This window comes from Crocuta crocuta, unplaced genomic scaffold (genome assembly GCF_008692635.1).
Source record: "Crocuta crocuta isolate KB4526 unplaced genomic scaffold, BGI_CrCroc_1.0 scaffold26, whole genome shotgun sequence".
Taxonomy (NCBI): domain Eukaryota; kingdom Metazoa; phylum Chordata; class Mammalia; order Carnivora; family Hyaenidae; genus Crocuta; species Crocuta crocuta.
The window spans coordinates 11,752,262-11,766,598 of NW_027532249.1; the positions used below are offsets into that span (position 1 = coordinate 11,752,262).

The 14,337-nt window shown below is 45.3% G+C and overlaps 2 protein-coding genes across 3 annotated transcripts in view; one reads left to right on the plus strand and one right to left on the minus strand.

Annotated features, from left to right (window-relative positions):
• ENOSF1 (enolase superfamily member 1) overlaps positions 1–3,835 on the plus strand; it is a 30,103-nt gene extending 26,268 nt beyond the window's left edge. For both annotated transcript variants that reach the window (XM_077778258.1, XM_077778259.1), the window contains 3 exons: positions 60–159; positions 2,855–2,936; positions 3,523–3,835. In XM_077778258.1, the coding sequence (XP_077634384.1) occupies positions 60–159; positions 2,855–2,936; positions 3,523–3,624 (284 nt within the window). In that variant the 3' untranslated portion in view covers positions 3,625–3,835. The remainder of the gene's footprint in view (positions 1–59; positions 160–2,854; positions 2,937–3,522) is intronic.
• Positions 3,836–4,416: 581 nt separating this feature from the next.
• Positions 4,417–14,335, minus strand: TYMS (thymidylate synthetase; the record flags this gene model as incomplete). Its single annotated transcript, XM_077778271.1, has 7 exons — positions 4,417–5,081; positions 6,369–6,440; positions 6,842–7,017; positions 8,067–8,168; positions 9,821–9,995; positions 12,287–12,360; positions 14,176–14,335. Coding segments are annotated over 7 exons (897 nt in total), but the record flags the coding sequence as incomplete, so codon positions are not given.
• Positions 14,336–14,337: the final 2 nt, after the last annotated feature.

Genomic DNA, 14,337 nt, shown 5'->3' on the forward strand with positions numbered 1-14,337 from the left:
TTCATTCTCCCCCACCCCCACCCCACTTGGCACGAAGTAGAAGTCTGTCTTTATTGCAGTTCCTGTTTGCCCCCATGCTGGTGGAGTTGGCCTCTGTGAACTGGTACAGCACCTGATTATATTTGACTTCATATCAGTTTCTGCAAGCCTTAAAAACAGGTCAGTAACCTGGAGTTAACTTTAGTAGTGTCCCTCGGTTCAGGCCAGACCTTTTAAAATTCTGCTCTTGTGACCAGAGGTGCTAAGAACTCTGTCCATTGCCACATCTGTAACTCAAAGGCTAAGTTGGTTTTGCTTCCCCTTCTTCACATGGGGGCAGTTAACTGGAGCCCCAGCAGTGGATAGAGCTCTTTTTCTTTCATGGGGGTGGGTTCTTGGTAGCTGCCTTTGTTTTCTAAGTATGTGATGGGTGGGTGGGTGGAAGTTGCACCAGGTAGAAACCAGAACTCCTCCTTTTTTAAAGTCTTGCTTTCATCATGTGTATATTTTCTGCTTCTGTACAATCTCCTGGTCCTAGCACGGGAGTCTTTCTGTAATCTTGCCGCATCTATTTCCATCTTCTTTCTCAACACGTCCCAGGTGAACTTTAAGATAGCCTTCCAATCATCTGCACACATACGGCCTTACTATGCATTTCTTTCTCTTGGAATTAGATGTGGTATCACAGGAAGATCACTAGACGTGATCTTTATATGGCAGAAGCATAGAAAGCTTGCATGGGAGTGGTAAACACCAAATGCAGGAGCGTGAGAGAGAAATGGGATCTGTGAGGGTTTAGACTGGACTTCAAAGTAAAGTAATGGTCTCTGTCTCAAGTTAGGTGGGGAGTAGACAGATGCTGCCTTTTATGTCTGAAATATTTTGTATGATAAGAAGTGAACATTCCTGGGCTATTCTGCTTTTGCCCCTCTATTTCAGTCCCGAGGGTGGGACCACGGGGAGGTCAACCTTGAAAGGTCCTGCCAGTCTGGAGGCTGAGAGAAGGGCAAGCCCTGAGCGCACTGTACTGCGACCACCCAGGAGTGGGCGGAAGTGCCTCATGCCGCCCTCCTGAAGCACACCGCACTGCCCAGGAATGCCGCTGTGCGTGCGGAGCAGCCACGAGGTGCAGGCGCCGCTCAGCACCCCGGCTTTGTGACTGCGTGGAACACCCATTCCCTGCTCATTCTTCAAAGCCAGAACATCTTCTTCCATGGGGCTGGTTCTTCATCTGTAGCCTGTCTGTCGATTATACATAGCACATATTCTAGTTGGTAACTTAGTCTCTGTGTCCACTGAAACCAGGAGGCTATCTTGCCAGGTCCTTTGTGAATTCCCAGCACCGGGCACATGGGCTGTCTGTCGTGGCTGTTCAGTATCCAATGACTGAAGCAGGGCGGCAGAGTTAGACCACTTGCCTCAAGTCACAAAACTAGAAGGTAGCTGACCCCAGATTTGAACAGACTGGTCTGATAGTAACACCTTTGCTCTTCTTCTTCTTCTTTTTTAATGTTTTATTAATTTCTGAGAGAGAGAGAGACACAGACAGCAGGAGCAGGGGAGGGGCAGAGAGAGAGGGAGACACAGAATCTGAAACAGGCTCCAAGCTCTGAGCTGCCTGTCAGCACAGAGCCCAACACAGACCTTGAACCCACGAACTGTTAGATCATGACCTGAGCCAGTCGGACGCTTAACCAACTGAGCCACCCAGGCACCCCCCCTGTGCTCTTCTAAATCATGTGTATGGCTGTATGGGATCTCAGTTGGTGATTTTAATCAATTCATCTAACTTTTGGCTAACGGCACCCAAATAATCCCAGACACTTATGGAGTCTAAACTGATGGGAGTCACAAAACCTTTACAGATCTTTCTTGGCTGAAGATGACTTAACATTCTGACAAACCCACCATAAAATACTGATTACTAATACATAGTAATATATTCCTATCAATTATTGATAATTAAGATATTAAAAATACATTTTAAAATGCATTTAATACACCTAACCCACTGAACATCATAGGCTAGCTTACCTTGAATGTCCTCAAAACACCTGTATTAGCCTACAGTTGGGCAAAATCATGACACAAAGCCTGTATTATAATGAATTGTTGAATAGCTCATGCAGTTTATTGAATACTGTACTGAAAGTGTGAAACAGAGAGGTTGTATAGGTACAAACGGTTGTCAATGTACTGGTTGCCCCTCGTGATGGTATAGCTGACTGGGGTCTGCTGTGCCGCAGCCTAGCATCACAAGAGATCGTGTCACACATCACAAGCTCAGGAAAAGATTCAAATTCACAATTTGAAGTACAGTTCTCCTGAGCACATATGGCTTTTGCACCATCATGAAGTCAAAAAAATCTTAAGTCAGACCATCATAAGTCAGGGACCATCAGTAGGTACAAGAGACTTTTGGTACCCACACGAGATGACTTCATCTGAGCCTTCACATTGCTTTATTTTGCAGATGGGAAAGACCTTAGGCAGAGGTTGAAAGAGTTGAGTAGAAACCTGTGCAAGGCTGGATCGAGTCCACCCTTTCTTTTCTTTTAAATTTTTCAAATGTTTTATTTATTTCTGAGAGAGAGGGGCAGCATGAGCAGGGGAGGGTCAGAGAGAGAGGGAGATACAGAATCCAAAGCAGGCTCCAGGCTCAGAGCTAGCTGTCAGCACAGAGCCCAACGTGGGGCTCGAACCCACGAACCAGAGATCATGACCTGAGCCGAAGTCGGACGCTCAACCGAGCCACCCTGGTGCCCCATAGTCCACCCTTTCTTCAGTGGTTCTCACCCCTTTGCTTGAACAGTTAGTACCACATGAATGATCTAATGTAAGGCTTTATTGCCCCAATCTGATTTCTTCCTCCTAGGATGTGCGAATATGTTGACCACCTGCATGAACATTTCAGGTATCCAGTGATAATCAAGAAGGCTTCCTATATGCCTCCTAAGGTGAGCCTGGCCCTTGGAGAGGCCTCCCTGAGGAAGTACTGCCAGCTCCTGGTAGACTTGTTCTTGTGGGTTAGACCCTGGAGCACAAAGCTGTCTCCTTAGAGTTTATTTTCCGTATCTAGAAATTACAAATGGCTCCTTAATTAGCAATATCAAATTCCCAAGGCCTGAAGGTCAGGGGTTGGGGGTGAAATTGCCCCAACAAGGCTTCTCTCATGCTGGCCTTCTTTCCCAACACCAGCTGAGACCTTAAAGTACACACTTCTTGTGCAAAAACCAAAAAAACAAACCAAAAGAAGAAACAAACCTGGCACCACCTGCAGGTTAGTGAACTGAAATGTTGTGACTGTGGTTGTGTTATCTGGACCATTAATCTTCATCATGTCCAAGACATTGGGGTTCATTTTCACCAACAGAGATTGAATTGTCAAAGGAAGTGTGATTAGATTAATCCTGAGAAGGAGCCAATAGTGTGTCCTTCCCCCCGTTTCAATCTGAAAACAGCATCTCTACAGGCAGCAGAAATATATAAGTGAGTTTTGTTCCAGGTGGTTATTAACACTACTCTATTTTTTGTCTTTGATAGGATTCTGGTTATTCAACAGAAATGAAGGAGGAATCTGTAAAGAAACACCAATATCCAGATGGTGAAGTCTGGAAGAAACTCCTTGCTGCTCAAGACAATTAAATGTTCAGCCCCAATAATCTTTCCTTTTTTAAGTGAAAAGGCTCAAAACCTTTTGGGTATGATTTTACAAAAATAAGGGGGGAAAAATCATCCGAGCAATGAAAACAAATTCAGCTGGAAGTCCAGTTAACCTCAGGAATCAGCTCAGTCATCATTACTTGATTCTTTTAGCAAATAAACACATACTCTCCTTAAACAAATTTAGATTTAACTCCAAGCATAGAAAGATGTTCTTACAAAATTTCTATCAAGTGGTGGTACCTAGACATTAAACTGTACTTTGAACATCAGCAGCGGGTTGGTTGGCTGTTGGAACAATGCCTTAGTCTACCTAACAAACACCTGTCAAAAATTAGGGTAAAAATAGTTCTGCAGTGCTATGTGTGTGTGACAAAGGTAAAGGGATTTTACAGATTAGCCCTAGAGTGGTTTAGCATTTCTTTTCTTGCTCAGTCTAAATGTATCAGTAGAGGATTCACACCACACTGAAACTATGGCAGCGGTAATGAGCATAAAAATGGCATTTCATATATTATTAACCCTTAAATAAACCTTTATCCTAAATAATCATTAAATGCTAATGATAAAATGCAGCCAGAAATTAGATGAACTGCAGAAAAACAGGGCAAAATAGTTTAGTCAGCATTTCTAAAATATACTAACCCTCTAAACAGGATTCAAACGAGAATACAGCATATGTTTATTTAGGAGGGTTCAGTTAAACCTATTTTAGGCAAGCAGTGAGCAGAATGACAATATAGGATAAAAAAATTAAAAAAACAAAACACTAGATGAATGTACAACATTTCTTTTATTATAGCAGTATATAAAGCAAGTAACTTTAAATGCTCATAACTACAACTGTACATTATCATGCATGCTGGTGTTATTCAGCTTGCTCAAATTTGGGGGAATATCTATACATTACCGTGAATGCTGGTGTTATTCTGCATGCTCAAATCTGGGGGAATAGTTTTCATGTAATTCTTGAAATGCACCGACCTTCATAAAAATGTGGGCTTGAAATGCAGGCACACGTCTTAAGAGTATTTAAATTTTTATACTCCTGACTTTATCCCTAATCTTGGCAGTTTCACACATCCCCGGGAAGTTAACCAAACTCAAGGTCTTTTGTTACTAAGAGAACTGTTTGCCAGTAGCAACATCCTTAAAAGCTAATGAAGTGTAACTGCTGCTCACCAACAGACTTCTGATCTAGTTCCTTTCCTTCTTCCTTTAAGGTGAAAGACCTTTCATCCCAGCATTCAGTCTAACCCCTAAAGAATGAATATCCTTCCAATATCTCCCTTAAAAGCGTTTTAAACAGCCATTTCCATTTTAATAGTCGGGTGAGGATTGTACCCCTCAATCTGAAAGTCTTCAGCCTTGAAGTCATCAATTGTCTCAACTTTTCGAAGAATTCTGAGCTTTGGGAAAGGCCTTGGTTCTCTCTGGAGCTACAAACAATAGGAGATCATTATTTTGCCACTATCAGTGCAAGCTACCTTAATTCTGCTCCCTGTGAAACAAATACATAGTATTTTATCAACAAAATATTATTTGAGAAGACTGTAATAGTGTAGACACCTGTCCCTGCTTATGCAACATTACTGGAATATAACTGACCGATTCTCTCCCACCCATGGAGACTGAAGGATATTTTGTGGAATCACACAGGGTCAGGAGCCTTGTGGCTCATCTTATAATTGGCTGCTCTTGGTAAATTTATTAAGGACAGGATGCAGTCTTTTATTTTCAAATCTGTAACTATTCAGAAGTTACAGTGCTCAGTATGGGTGTTTGAGTCCCCAAATCCCTATCCCAACTGTCCCTGGCAGTGAGGGCAATGTAAGATGTGACATCTGGCAACAGAAAGGGGTGCAAGCTGGGGTTCCTGGCATGAACAGACGGTGGCAATGAGAATGTGCACATGGATAACAACCTCACATTATTCTGTCCAGACAGGAGCAGACAGCCAGAGAAGCAACTGGATAAACCCTGAAGTCACCCTCTAAACAAAAGCTAAGCTCCCTCAAAGAGGAACTTTCAAAACCTGGATCTCATCTGAAAGGGGCTAAAAGGATTTTGGTTCAAAAAAATTTTTTCTTGGGGCTCATTACGCATTAGACTTATTATTTTAGGGAGAGAGCGAGCGAGCATGCGTGCATGTAGGGGAGGGGCAGAGAGAATCCCAAGCATGTTCCAGGCCCAACACGGAGCCCCACTCAGGGCTCAATCCCATGACCATGAGAGCACAACCTGCGCCAAAATCAAGAGTCAGACTGAACCACCCAGGTACCCCAGACACTCGTATTTTAATTGCCATTTAAAATCCTTGGTTGGCTGCTACAATTCAGAATTTGGATAGACTTTTTAAAGTTAATACCTAAGTATGGTATTTCATATATGAAGGGAAAACATCTGCATTTAAAGTTTCTTTCAGGTAAAAATACAAGTTGAAAATGCCACCTCTGGGAAGGTCCCAAATATGGGCTCTCCCTCTCTGGTACTGGTACTTAGTACTTCCCAGCACTGTTAAGTGCCTGTGGGTGCTAAAATGTGTCAGCTTTGTCACTGTGCACCTGCCCACCTCCATTCCTAAGCTGAAGTCCTGAAGCTGGAGCAGGCCATCTTATATGCCACAGCATGGAGCAGAAGGGCTGTTACATAAGGGATGTTCTAGAAGGCAACCTTTTATTAAGAGAAGTTATCAAACTCCAAAGCATGACGGGTGTCATTCTTACCTGCACTTTCAGTGGCTCAATGTGATTCAGGTAAATATGTGCATCTCCCAAAGTATGTACGAAGTCACCTGGCTACATCCAAAACGCAAGCAAAATGGTAAATGTTTTAGTTTCAATTCCTTTAAAACACATCATTTGAAAGCACATTACGTACACTGTGCAGACATTCTAAGGCTTTTTAGAAAATAAAGAATTTCACCAGTATAGCTTTTGAGAAAAGGTGATATTCACTAGAGTTGCCTTGTATTATAAATAATCTTTATAAAGCTGCTTGTTTATACAGACCACAAAGACAGGAAAGCTCCATGGAAGGCTGCAAGGTGAGCAAGTTCATTTCTTTCTTACTCATTGTTAATCACATTTTAAAACTAATCAGACCTTGAATTTTCTGTAGTTAGTTTTTCCACATTAAAGAATCTAAGAGCTCAGTGCTTTAGGCTGGTAGCAATCATTCCTTCCTGAGAGCAACTCACCTTCAGGCCTGTGATGTGTGCGATCATATAGGTGAGCAGGGCATAGCTGGCGATGTTGAAGGGCACACCCAGGCCCATGTCTCCTGACCTCTGGTACAGCTGGCAGGACAGCTCACCGTTCACCACGTAGAACTGGCAAAGGGCATGGCACGGAGGGAGGGCCATTAGAGGAAGATCTGAGGAGCCAGCATAAAGGAAAATGAGGAGTGGGTGGTTTTAAAGAACACAGCTACATGCAGAGTAAAACAGGAGAGAAACAGAAGACAACCTGCATGGGGGAGATGAGGAAAAGCCACTGGGCCAGTGACCCCCATGACCCACACCTCCCTCTATGTGAAAAGCAGACCATTCCAACCTGGGGCCTACAATGACCCACCATCCAACAGAAGACTTCTGCAGATGTCCATTTACAACCAAAGCAACACTCTTTGATCCAAGCTGAAATTACTTATGCTATATACATGGCACCAAACTACAAGTACAGGAGGATTTCATTCATTTGCAGGGACCACAGGTGTGCATCTCAGGCACACCCTCCTATATTCAAAGTCTCTATTATAAAAGCAAATATTTGACTCTGGGTAACATTTATTACACTTTGGTAGAGTTTAATTTTATAATATTAACTGTTAAAATGTTAACAGCCAGGTGGCGGGGATATGAACTTCATCTGCTCCAATTTAAACTGTTAAAATCCTGGGTGTGGGGCACCTGGGTGGCTTAGTCGGTTAAGCGTCCGACTTTCGCTTAGGTCATGATCTCGCAGTTCGTGGGTTCGAGCCCCGCGTCGGGCTCTGTGCTGACTGCCAGCGCAGAGCCTGGAGCCTATTTCAGAGTCTGTATCTCCCTCTCTCTCTGACCTTCCCCTACTCACGCTGTCTCTCTCTCTCTCTCTCCTCTAAAAAAAAAAAAGTGGCTTCTTTAAAAAAATAAATAAATAAAAAATAAAATAAAATCCTGGGTGTATTTTTATAGGTAATTTAAAGCCCTCTTTGGAGTAAGAATAAGTATAAATACACACATGAAGATCATTTGCATTCAACCCCATCATCTGAAGGTAAAAATGGGGCCAAGTGTGACCTGCCCAGGGTCATATCAGCCATGTGGCTGGGGATGGTTCCTAGGATCCAGCTTCCTCTCGGTGGCCTCAATGCAAAGCCACATGGCTTCCCTTCGTGCTAATGGTACAGTTAGGAAACAGGAGAATAACTGGGATGCTTTCAACCTTTTGGATTCCAACCACACAGGATGATTCTTCTGTCATCGGGGTTGGTTTTGATTGTGTCAATCACCTTTTGCAGTTGGTCTACTCCTTGACCTGAATAATCTGTAGAATTGTCAAAAAGAGAAGACATGTCCACATGTCAATCATAGAATCTCATAAGATGAACTTAGAGGCCATCCACCACTGTCTTACCACATCCCCCCATGGCCACACTAGAAGGTATCCAATCTGCTCAGCTCTCACGGGGTGGTGTTGAGTTCAGGGCTCCTAGGTCTGTCCTCTGGAGCCATAGCAAAGTCTACCTTCTTTTCTGAAAGAGTCCTTTAAATAATTGGTCTGTCATGGTGCTACCCCTCCCCTTCCTAACTTTCTCCAATCCCAGCAACTGGTTTCTTCCAGTGGTCCCCAAGGGACTCTCTCTATACCCATCAACCATTCCTGTCACAGGTTGCTGCCACGGAACATACTGGATCTTAAATAGAGCACACCATTCCATACACGCTCCAACTAACAAAAGACTGTGGGTGGATTTCTCTCTGTGGTCTAGCATCATTTCCATCTAAAATTAAAATTTAGCAGCTAAACCTCTGCTGATCCATAAACATCAGGAAACCTCTTTAACCCTTATACCACCTTGTACTTTTCTCCCATTTCTGGTCTCTGTACTTAAATTCCTTGCCTTCTGGAAGCTGAGAAGTCTGGGAAGCGTGGAGCTTTATATATACTCTGGTTAAACCTCTACTTATCAGTGTCAGACTAGGTTCTAGTCTAGCAGCTCTTAATTTTGGAGGGAAGAAAGTTCTGTCACAATCACAGCTTCAGAAAAAATAATAGCAAAGATTAAAAAGGGGTGCCTGGGTGGCTCAGTTGGTTGAGCATCTGACTATGGCTCAGGTCAAGATCTCACAATTCGTGGGTTCGAGCCCCACACTGGGCTGTGCTGACAGCTCACAGCCTGGAGCCTGCTTTGCATTCTGTGTCTCCCTCTGTCTCTGTTCCTTCTCCTGTTCATGCTCTTGCCCTCGCTCTCTCTCTCTCAAAAATAAAAGATTTAAAAAAAGATGCACCATGATGATACAGTTCTAGATTTTGGTTGTGGTACTTACATAAATCTGTAAGTACTAAAACTGTCAATAGTTTCTGTCCAGCTAGCAAACTATTACTTCCTATGTATGCATACACACACACATACCCATACCCACACATGCACCCTGAGGAGGTAGGAATTAGCTCTGGCAACCCCTGGCCTAGGACAAACAGGACACGAAGGGTCAAAAGACTGGGGCAGGTGGTGTCACCAAGTGACTGAGGAAGGTGAACATCCAGAGTGAGATGTTTCATCTTCTTGTCCAACCCAGGAGGGAAGGGAGAAGAGGGAAACCCAACAACCACTATCACATAAGCACCACCTAAATGGTGCAGGGTGGCTAAGTCTCAAAATGGGAGATCAGGCCACTGCAAGGCAATCCCTGGGTTTCTTGTCCCCAGATGAACCTCCTACCTTATTCCCCAACACAGCAACCAAGTGACCAACCATGTCGCTATCTGCTAATGAAAGAAGGTACTGAAAGTACCCAATAAAAACTAACAACCAAGAGTGTGATCTACCTGAATCTGAAACAGCCTCTCACAATATTAAAGTTATTCATGAGCTCCCCAGACTGTTTTCTTACCCCCCAACTTCACTTGAAACAATGGAGTAAACTCATGCTATACTGGGTGCTCGGGAAATTAAGGCTTTACTGTTTTCTCACCTGAATCCTTATCTTTGTATTCTGCCCCAAAATGCCTCCACTGAAAGCCATAAACTGGGCCTAAATCCCCTTCTTCTCTGTTGGAGAATCCTAGGCTGTCCAAGAAGTCTCGGGACCCATTGGCATCCCAGATTTTCACTCCCTTGGATGACAGTTCCTTAGCGTTTGTAGATCCCTGGAAGAGACCGGGCAACAGAGAAGGCATCCAAGTGAACCGAGCCATATGGAGTTGATACCCCAAGAGCTTCCCACCAATTAGGGCTCTGTCCTGTGCTCCACACCAGGGACAGGCATTCAACATGTCCTGCACAGCTGGACATCCCATTTAAAGGCCAGTCCCAGTTGACTTTTTGACGGCCTCCAGGGCAGTCTTCTAGAATCACTTCCAGGACAGGTGATTACCCTTTCAAATCTTTTTTTCCCTACCCTTCTCAATTAAATGTTCTAGATTAAACACCTCCAAGTCCTTTCATTATTCCCACCTCACCTAACGGTTTTGTGCTTTTTAACAAAATGTGTTTTGTGTCTAAGTGTGATTACACAAAATGCATTTAATGCCTCATCTGCAATCTGTTCAATGTATCTTAGACCTGGTTGGTATAGAGGCTATTTCACTAACTGGCATAAACAGGATCAGCTTTTCTTGCAAATCTATCAGCCACATTATATGTGCACTGTCAAGTTATGTTTACTCCAACCTATATCTGCAGTTAAGGTGGTGTTTTGTTTTTTCCTAAGTACAAGCCACGTTTATTTCTTATATTTCATCTCATTAGATTTGGCCCATATCATCCTAACCTGTGTCCTAATTGTGGTTCCACGTCACAGACCTCAGAGGCCTCTGGGTATGATGTGCTCTAATGGGGACAAACAAGGCTGTGGTGACCCACACTGGGGCTCCCTGCCTGCCCTGCACCACCCTTCTCCTCTGACAGCTCCTTGACCCCCTGGCCTTGCTATGCCCATCCGCAGAAAAGCACAGTATTCCTCACACACATTACTGTGAGGGTTAGAGAACACAAAGGGCTCAGTGCTCCACAGCTCCTAACTTCTGCTCAGACCCTGTCTCTCCATCCTGCCCACAGATGGCCAGCGGCAGTGCAGGTTCATTCTGACTCTCTGTGTTTCATCCAGTCACTCAGAGAGCAACTCTATCAGAGGGGTGTCTGACATGTTCGTGGTAAAGTGTTCTTAGAATCCTGAATTCAAGCTAAATTAAAACAAGTGACTGCATTTTATTTCTGAGCACCTCGCTCGTTTCCTCCCTTCTGTTTTTGTTTGTACTTTTTCCACTTCCAATAAGTCATGTTTCAGTTTTTCCCATATTGCTTCAAATGTCTCCCTTTTATATCCATTCAGACCAGGTACTAGATGGATTATAAATGTCCTCTTCTGAGATTTCTGATGATGCACCTGGAACTACACACTCACTGTCAGCTGAGAGAAGACAACCCAGAAGAAAATACCATAAAAGTATGGAACTAAGGAAGAATGCATTGGATCCAAATCTAAACCCTTTCTAAAATGCAGGAGGAGGTCTTGGGTCTGGCTTGGCCCAAGGGCATACAGGCCACACAGAGTCCTCTGTAGAAGGGATCCCAGTTTCTACATAGCCCAGAACTAAGCCCATCTCCTCAGGCACTCTCTACCCAGCAAGGGTCAGAGTATCACTGGCTTGGACCAGGAGACAGAGCGAGAGGAAGCTGACCATCATCACAGCACCTTAGCCCGCACTTGAGGTACCTACCTGGCTCTTTAGAAGAGGTATAGCTTGTTACTCAAGAGATCATTCTAACTTATACAAATATGAGAACATGGCTGGGATCCACACTCAGTGACCAATCTATGTTGAGTACCTACTATATGGCAGGCTGTGTTCTAGGCCCAGGGGATAAAAAGTGAACAGGAAAAAACAAATTCTCTACCCTCATGGAGCTTCTAATACATTTTACTTGTTCATTTGTTGTGTACCTTCCCCCTTTTAGTGGGGGGGGGGGGAGATAAGACATTATACATCAGCTGATGATGTTTCTCTACAGAGAAAACAGAGGAGGGCAGGAGGAGGCGGTGTGTATGTCGGAGGGATAATTACAGTCTTAGATTGGGAGGTTAGAGAAGGCCCACTCAGCAGGGGCTTGAAGGAGGCAAGAGAGTGAGTCATGCTGCACGTAGAGGAAGAAGGCTCCAGGGAACAGGACTGGCAAGCACCAGAGCCATAGGTGGGAATATCCTGATGTGCTCAAAGTTTTGTAAGGAGGCCAGGTAGATGGAGCAGAGTGAGCAGCACGCTGGCTGAAGCCAGAGCTGGGACAGGGGCCCCATGTGAGGACCCTGGCTCTGACTGTGTGAAAATGGGAGCCACTAAGGGCTGCAGGCCAGGAGTGACATGATCTGACTTTTAAAAGGATCTCCCTGGTGCTGGGTTGAGAACAGACTGTTGATTTCCAATAGCAGCAGCTTCTTTACCTTGATAAACCACAGCAATTCCTCCAAAACACCCTTCCAGAATACACGCTTGGTTGTCAGTAGAGGAAATTCATCTGAAAAACAGTTTGCCAGATAATTTCAAGACAGGAAAACAGAAGACAGCATCCAATTTTCTCTGTGGAGGAAAACTGCCCCAGGACATAGGCCCTTGAGTGACCACAGGAGCAAGTAGGAAACTTTGACTCCAGTCACGTGGGCACCCCAGACCAGGGTGGAGCTCACAGGATACAGCGAAGTCAGTGACACAAACAAATTAGAGGAGACTGCCCTCCTGGATCCCTTGATCACCAGAGGAATTCCACACAGTGAGATGGGGCACTGGCCAGGCAGAACGTCCATGTGGACAGGGAAGAGCCACCACCCACTTGCCAGCTAGTGTGAATCCTTCACAGAGGCGTGAAGACAACACACAAAATGTGTCCTAGGACAAAGGCTGAAGGCTCCCAGGGCTATTCCACGATTATCCTGCCAGGGAAAACTTACTCAGGTCCAGGAGACAGTAGATTTCACACTGACCAAAGCTAAAGAATAGTTATTAGTTATCTGCAAAGCAAATTAACCTCTATTATTTAAGTGTACCAAAAGTAGTAACTGTTTAAACACTTGATATGTATGACCCTAGTTAATTCCTCAAACAACCTTCCTCGAAGTATCCTTAAGATGTCCATTTTATAGGCACCAGGGGGAAATATACAAGTTTGCATCATGCAACAGCGAAATCAAAATATGAAAGCTTCTAATTGGTACCTATTTAGTTCGCCTTATCAGCTGTAGAGTTGCTATGCATATAAAAAGAATAGAATTTCTTCAAGTATGTTTAGCAGTTAAGGCCTATTGAGCATGTTTTCCTCCGTTTTAAGTACAGGAGGAAGCTGAAGGCCAGAGAAGGAACTTGCCCAAGGAACTGCCATTCTAAGCAGAGTAAACGCTAAGTCTCTGGCGCACTGGTGGCCTCTGTGTGGAGATACAGGAGGGTGGATCCCTGTCTAAGGCAGATCAACCGTTGCAGCCTGGGTATTTTCCAGTCTCTAAAATGGGTGCGGGCTGAGCGAGGGTCCTCTGCCTGCCCACCACAGTGAATCTGCTTCACTAACAGTGAGTTTTCCTACTCAAAACCACCTCCATACCTCTGTCAAGGATATCTGTCTTGTGCCCATCCCCACTCCTCTCCTTTGTCCTCTGAAAGCCTGACTTTAACAACCCCCCCGGGACACTTCCCAGGTGCCATCCTGTTTTGAAGGAAAACACGAATAAAAACTTCTCCCCGAACTCCCGGCGTTCCTGTTTTCAACGTTTTAGAACCAGACCGGAAAAATGGTCAGGAACCACAACTTCCCGCCCAGCCTCTGCATTCACTCTCTCCTCCCGCCACTGCCTTTGACCCGCCCAAACTCTCGCGCTCCAATTTTTAAAAACTTTGCGAAACCAAAAGGCCAATACACGGGGGGGGGGAAAGAAGGCGGGGAGGAGGGCGGTAGAAAAGAGGAGCCAAAAAGGGTAACCTCTAAGTCAAGTCCGTGGTCAAGCCCGGGCACGTCTCTCCCATTTTCTGGTATGAGGTCGACACTACCAGACCGTGTCCGCTCTGGGGCGGAGAGCGTGACCAGCACGCGCAGACCTCGGAGCCAAAGGACGTGGTTTTACCTCCCAGCTCTGTCACTCCTGTCCGCGTGACGTTACGCATATCATTTCTCTAACCCGAGCCTCGGTTTTGGCGTCTGCAAAGCGGGAGGGCTAAGGAGCTCACAGGACCGAGGTTAGGACTAAAAGTTGGCGGCGGGGCCCAGCCTCTCCCGGGCGCTCCCCCCAGCGGCCGCTCGGAGCCCCCCAGTGCGCACGCCCACTCGCCCGGCGCGCGCAGCGGTCACCTCTCAGGCTGTAGCGCGCCTGCATGCCGAACACCGACAGCGTGCCGGTGCCGGTGCGGTCCTCCTTCTGGAACCCGCAGCGCAGAATGTGCTCCACCTGCCCCAGGTACTGCAGCTCCCCGTGCGGTGGCGGCTGCGGCTCGGCGCCCCGGTCCCGCCCAG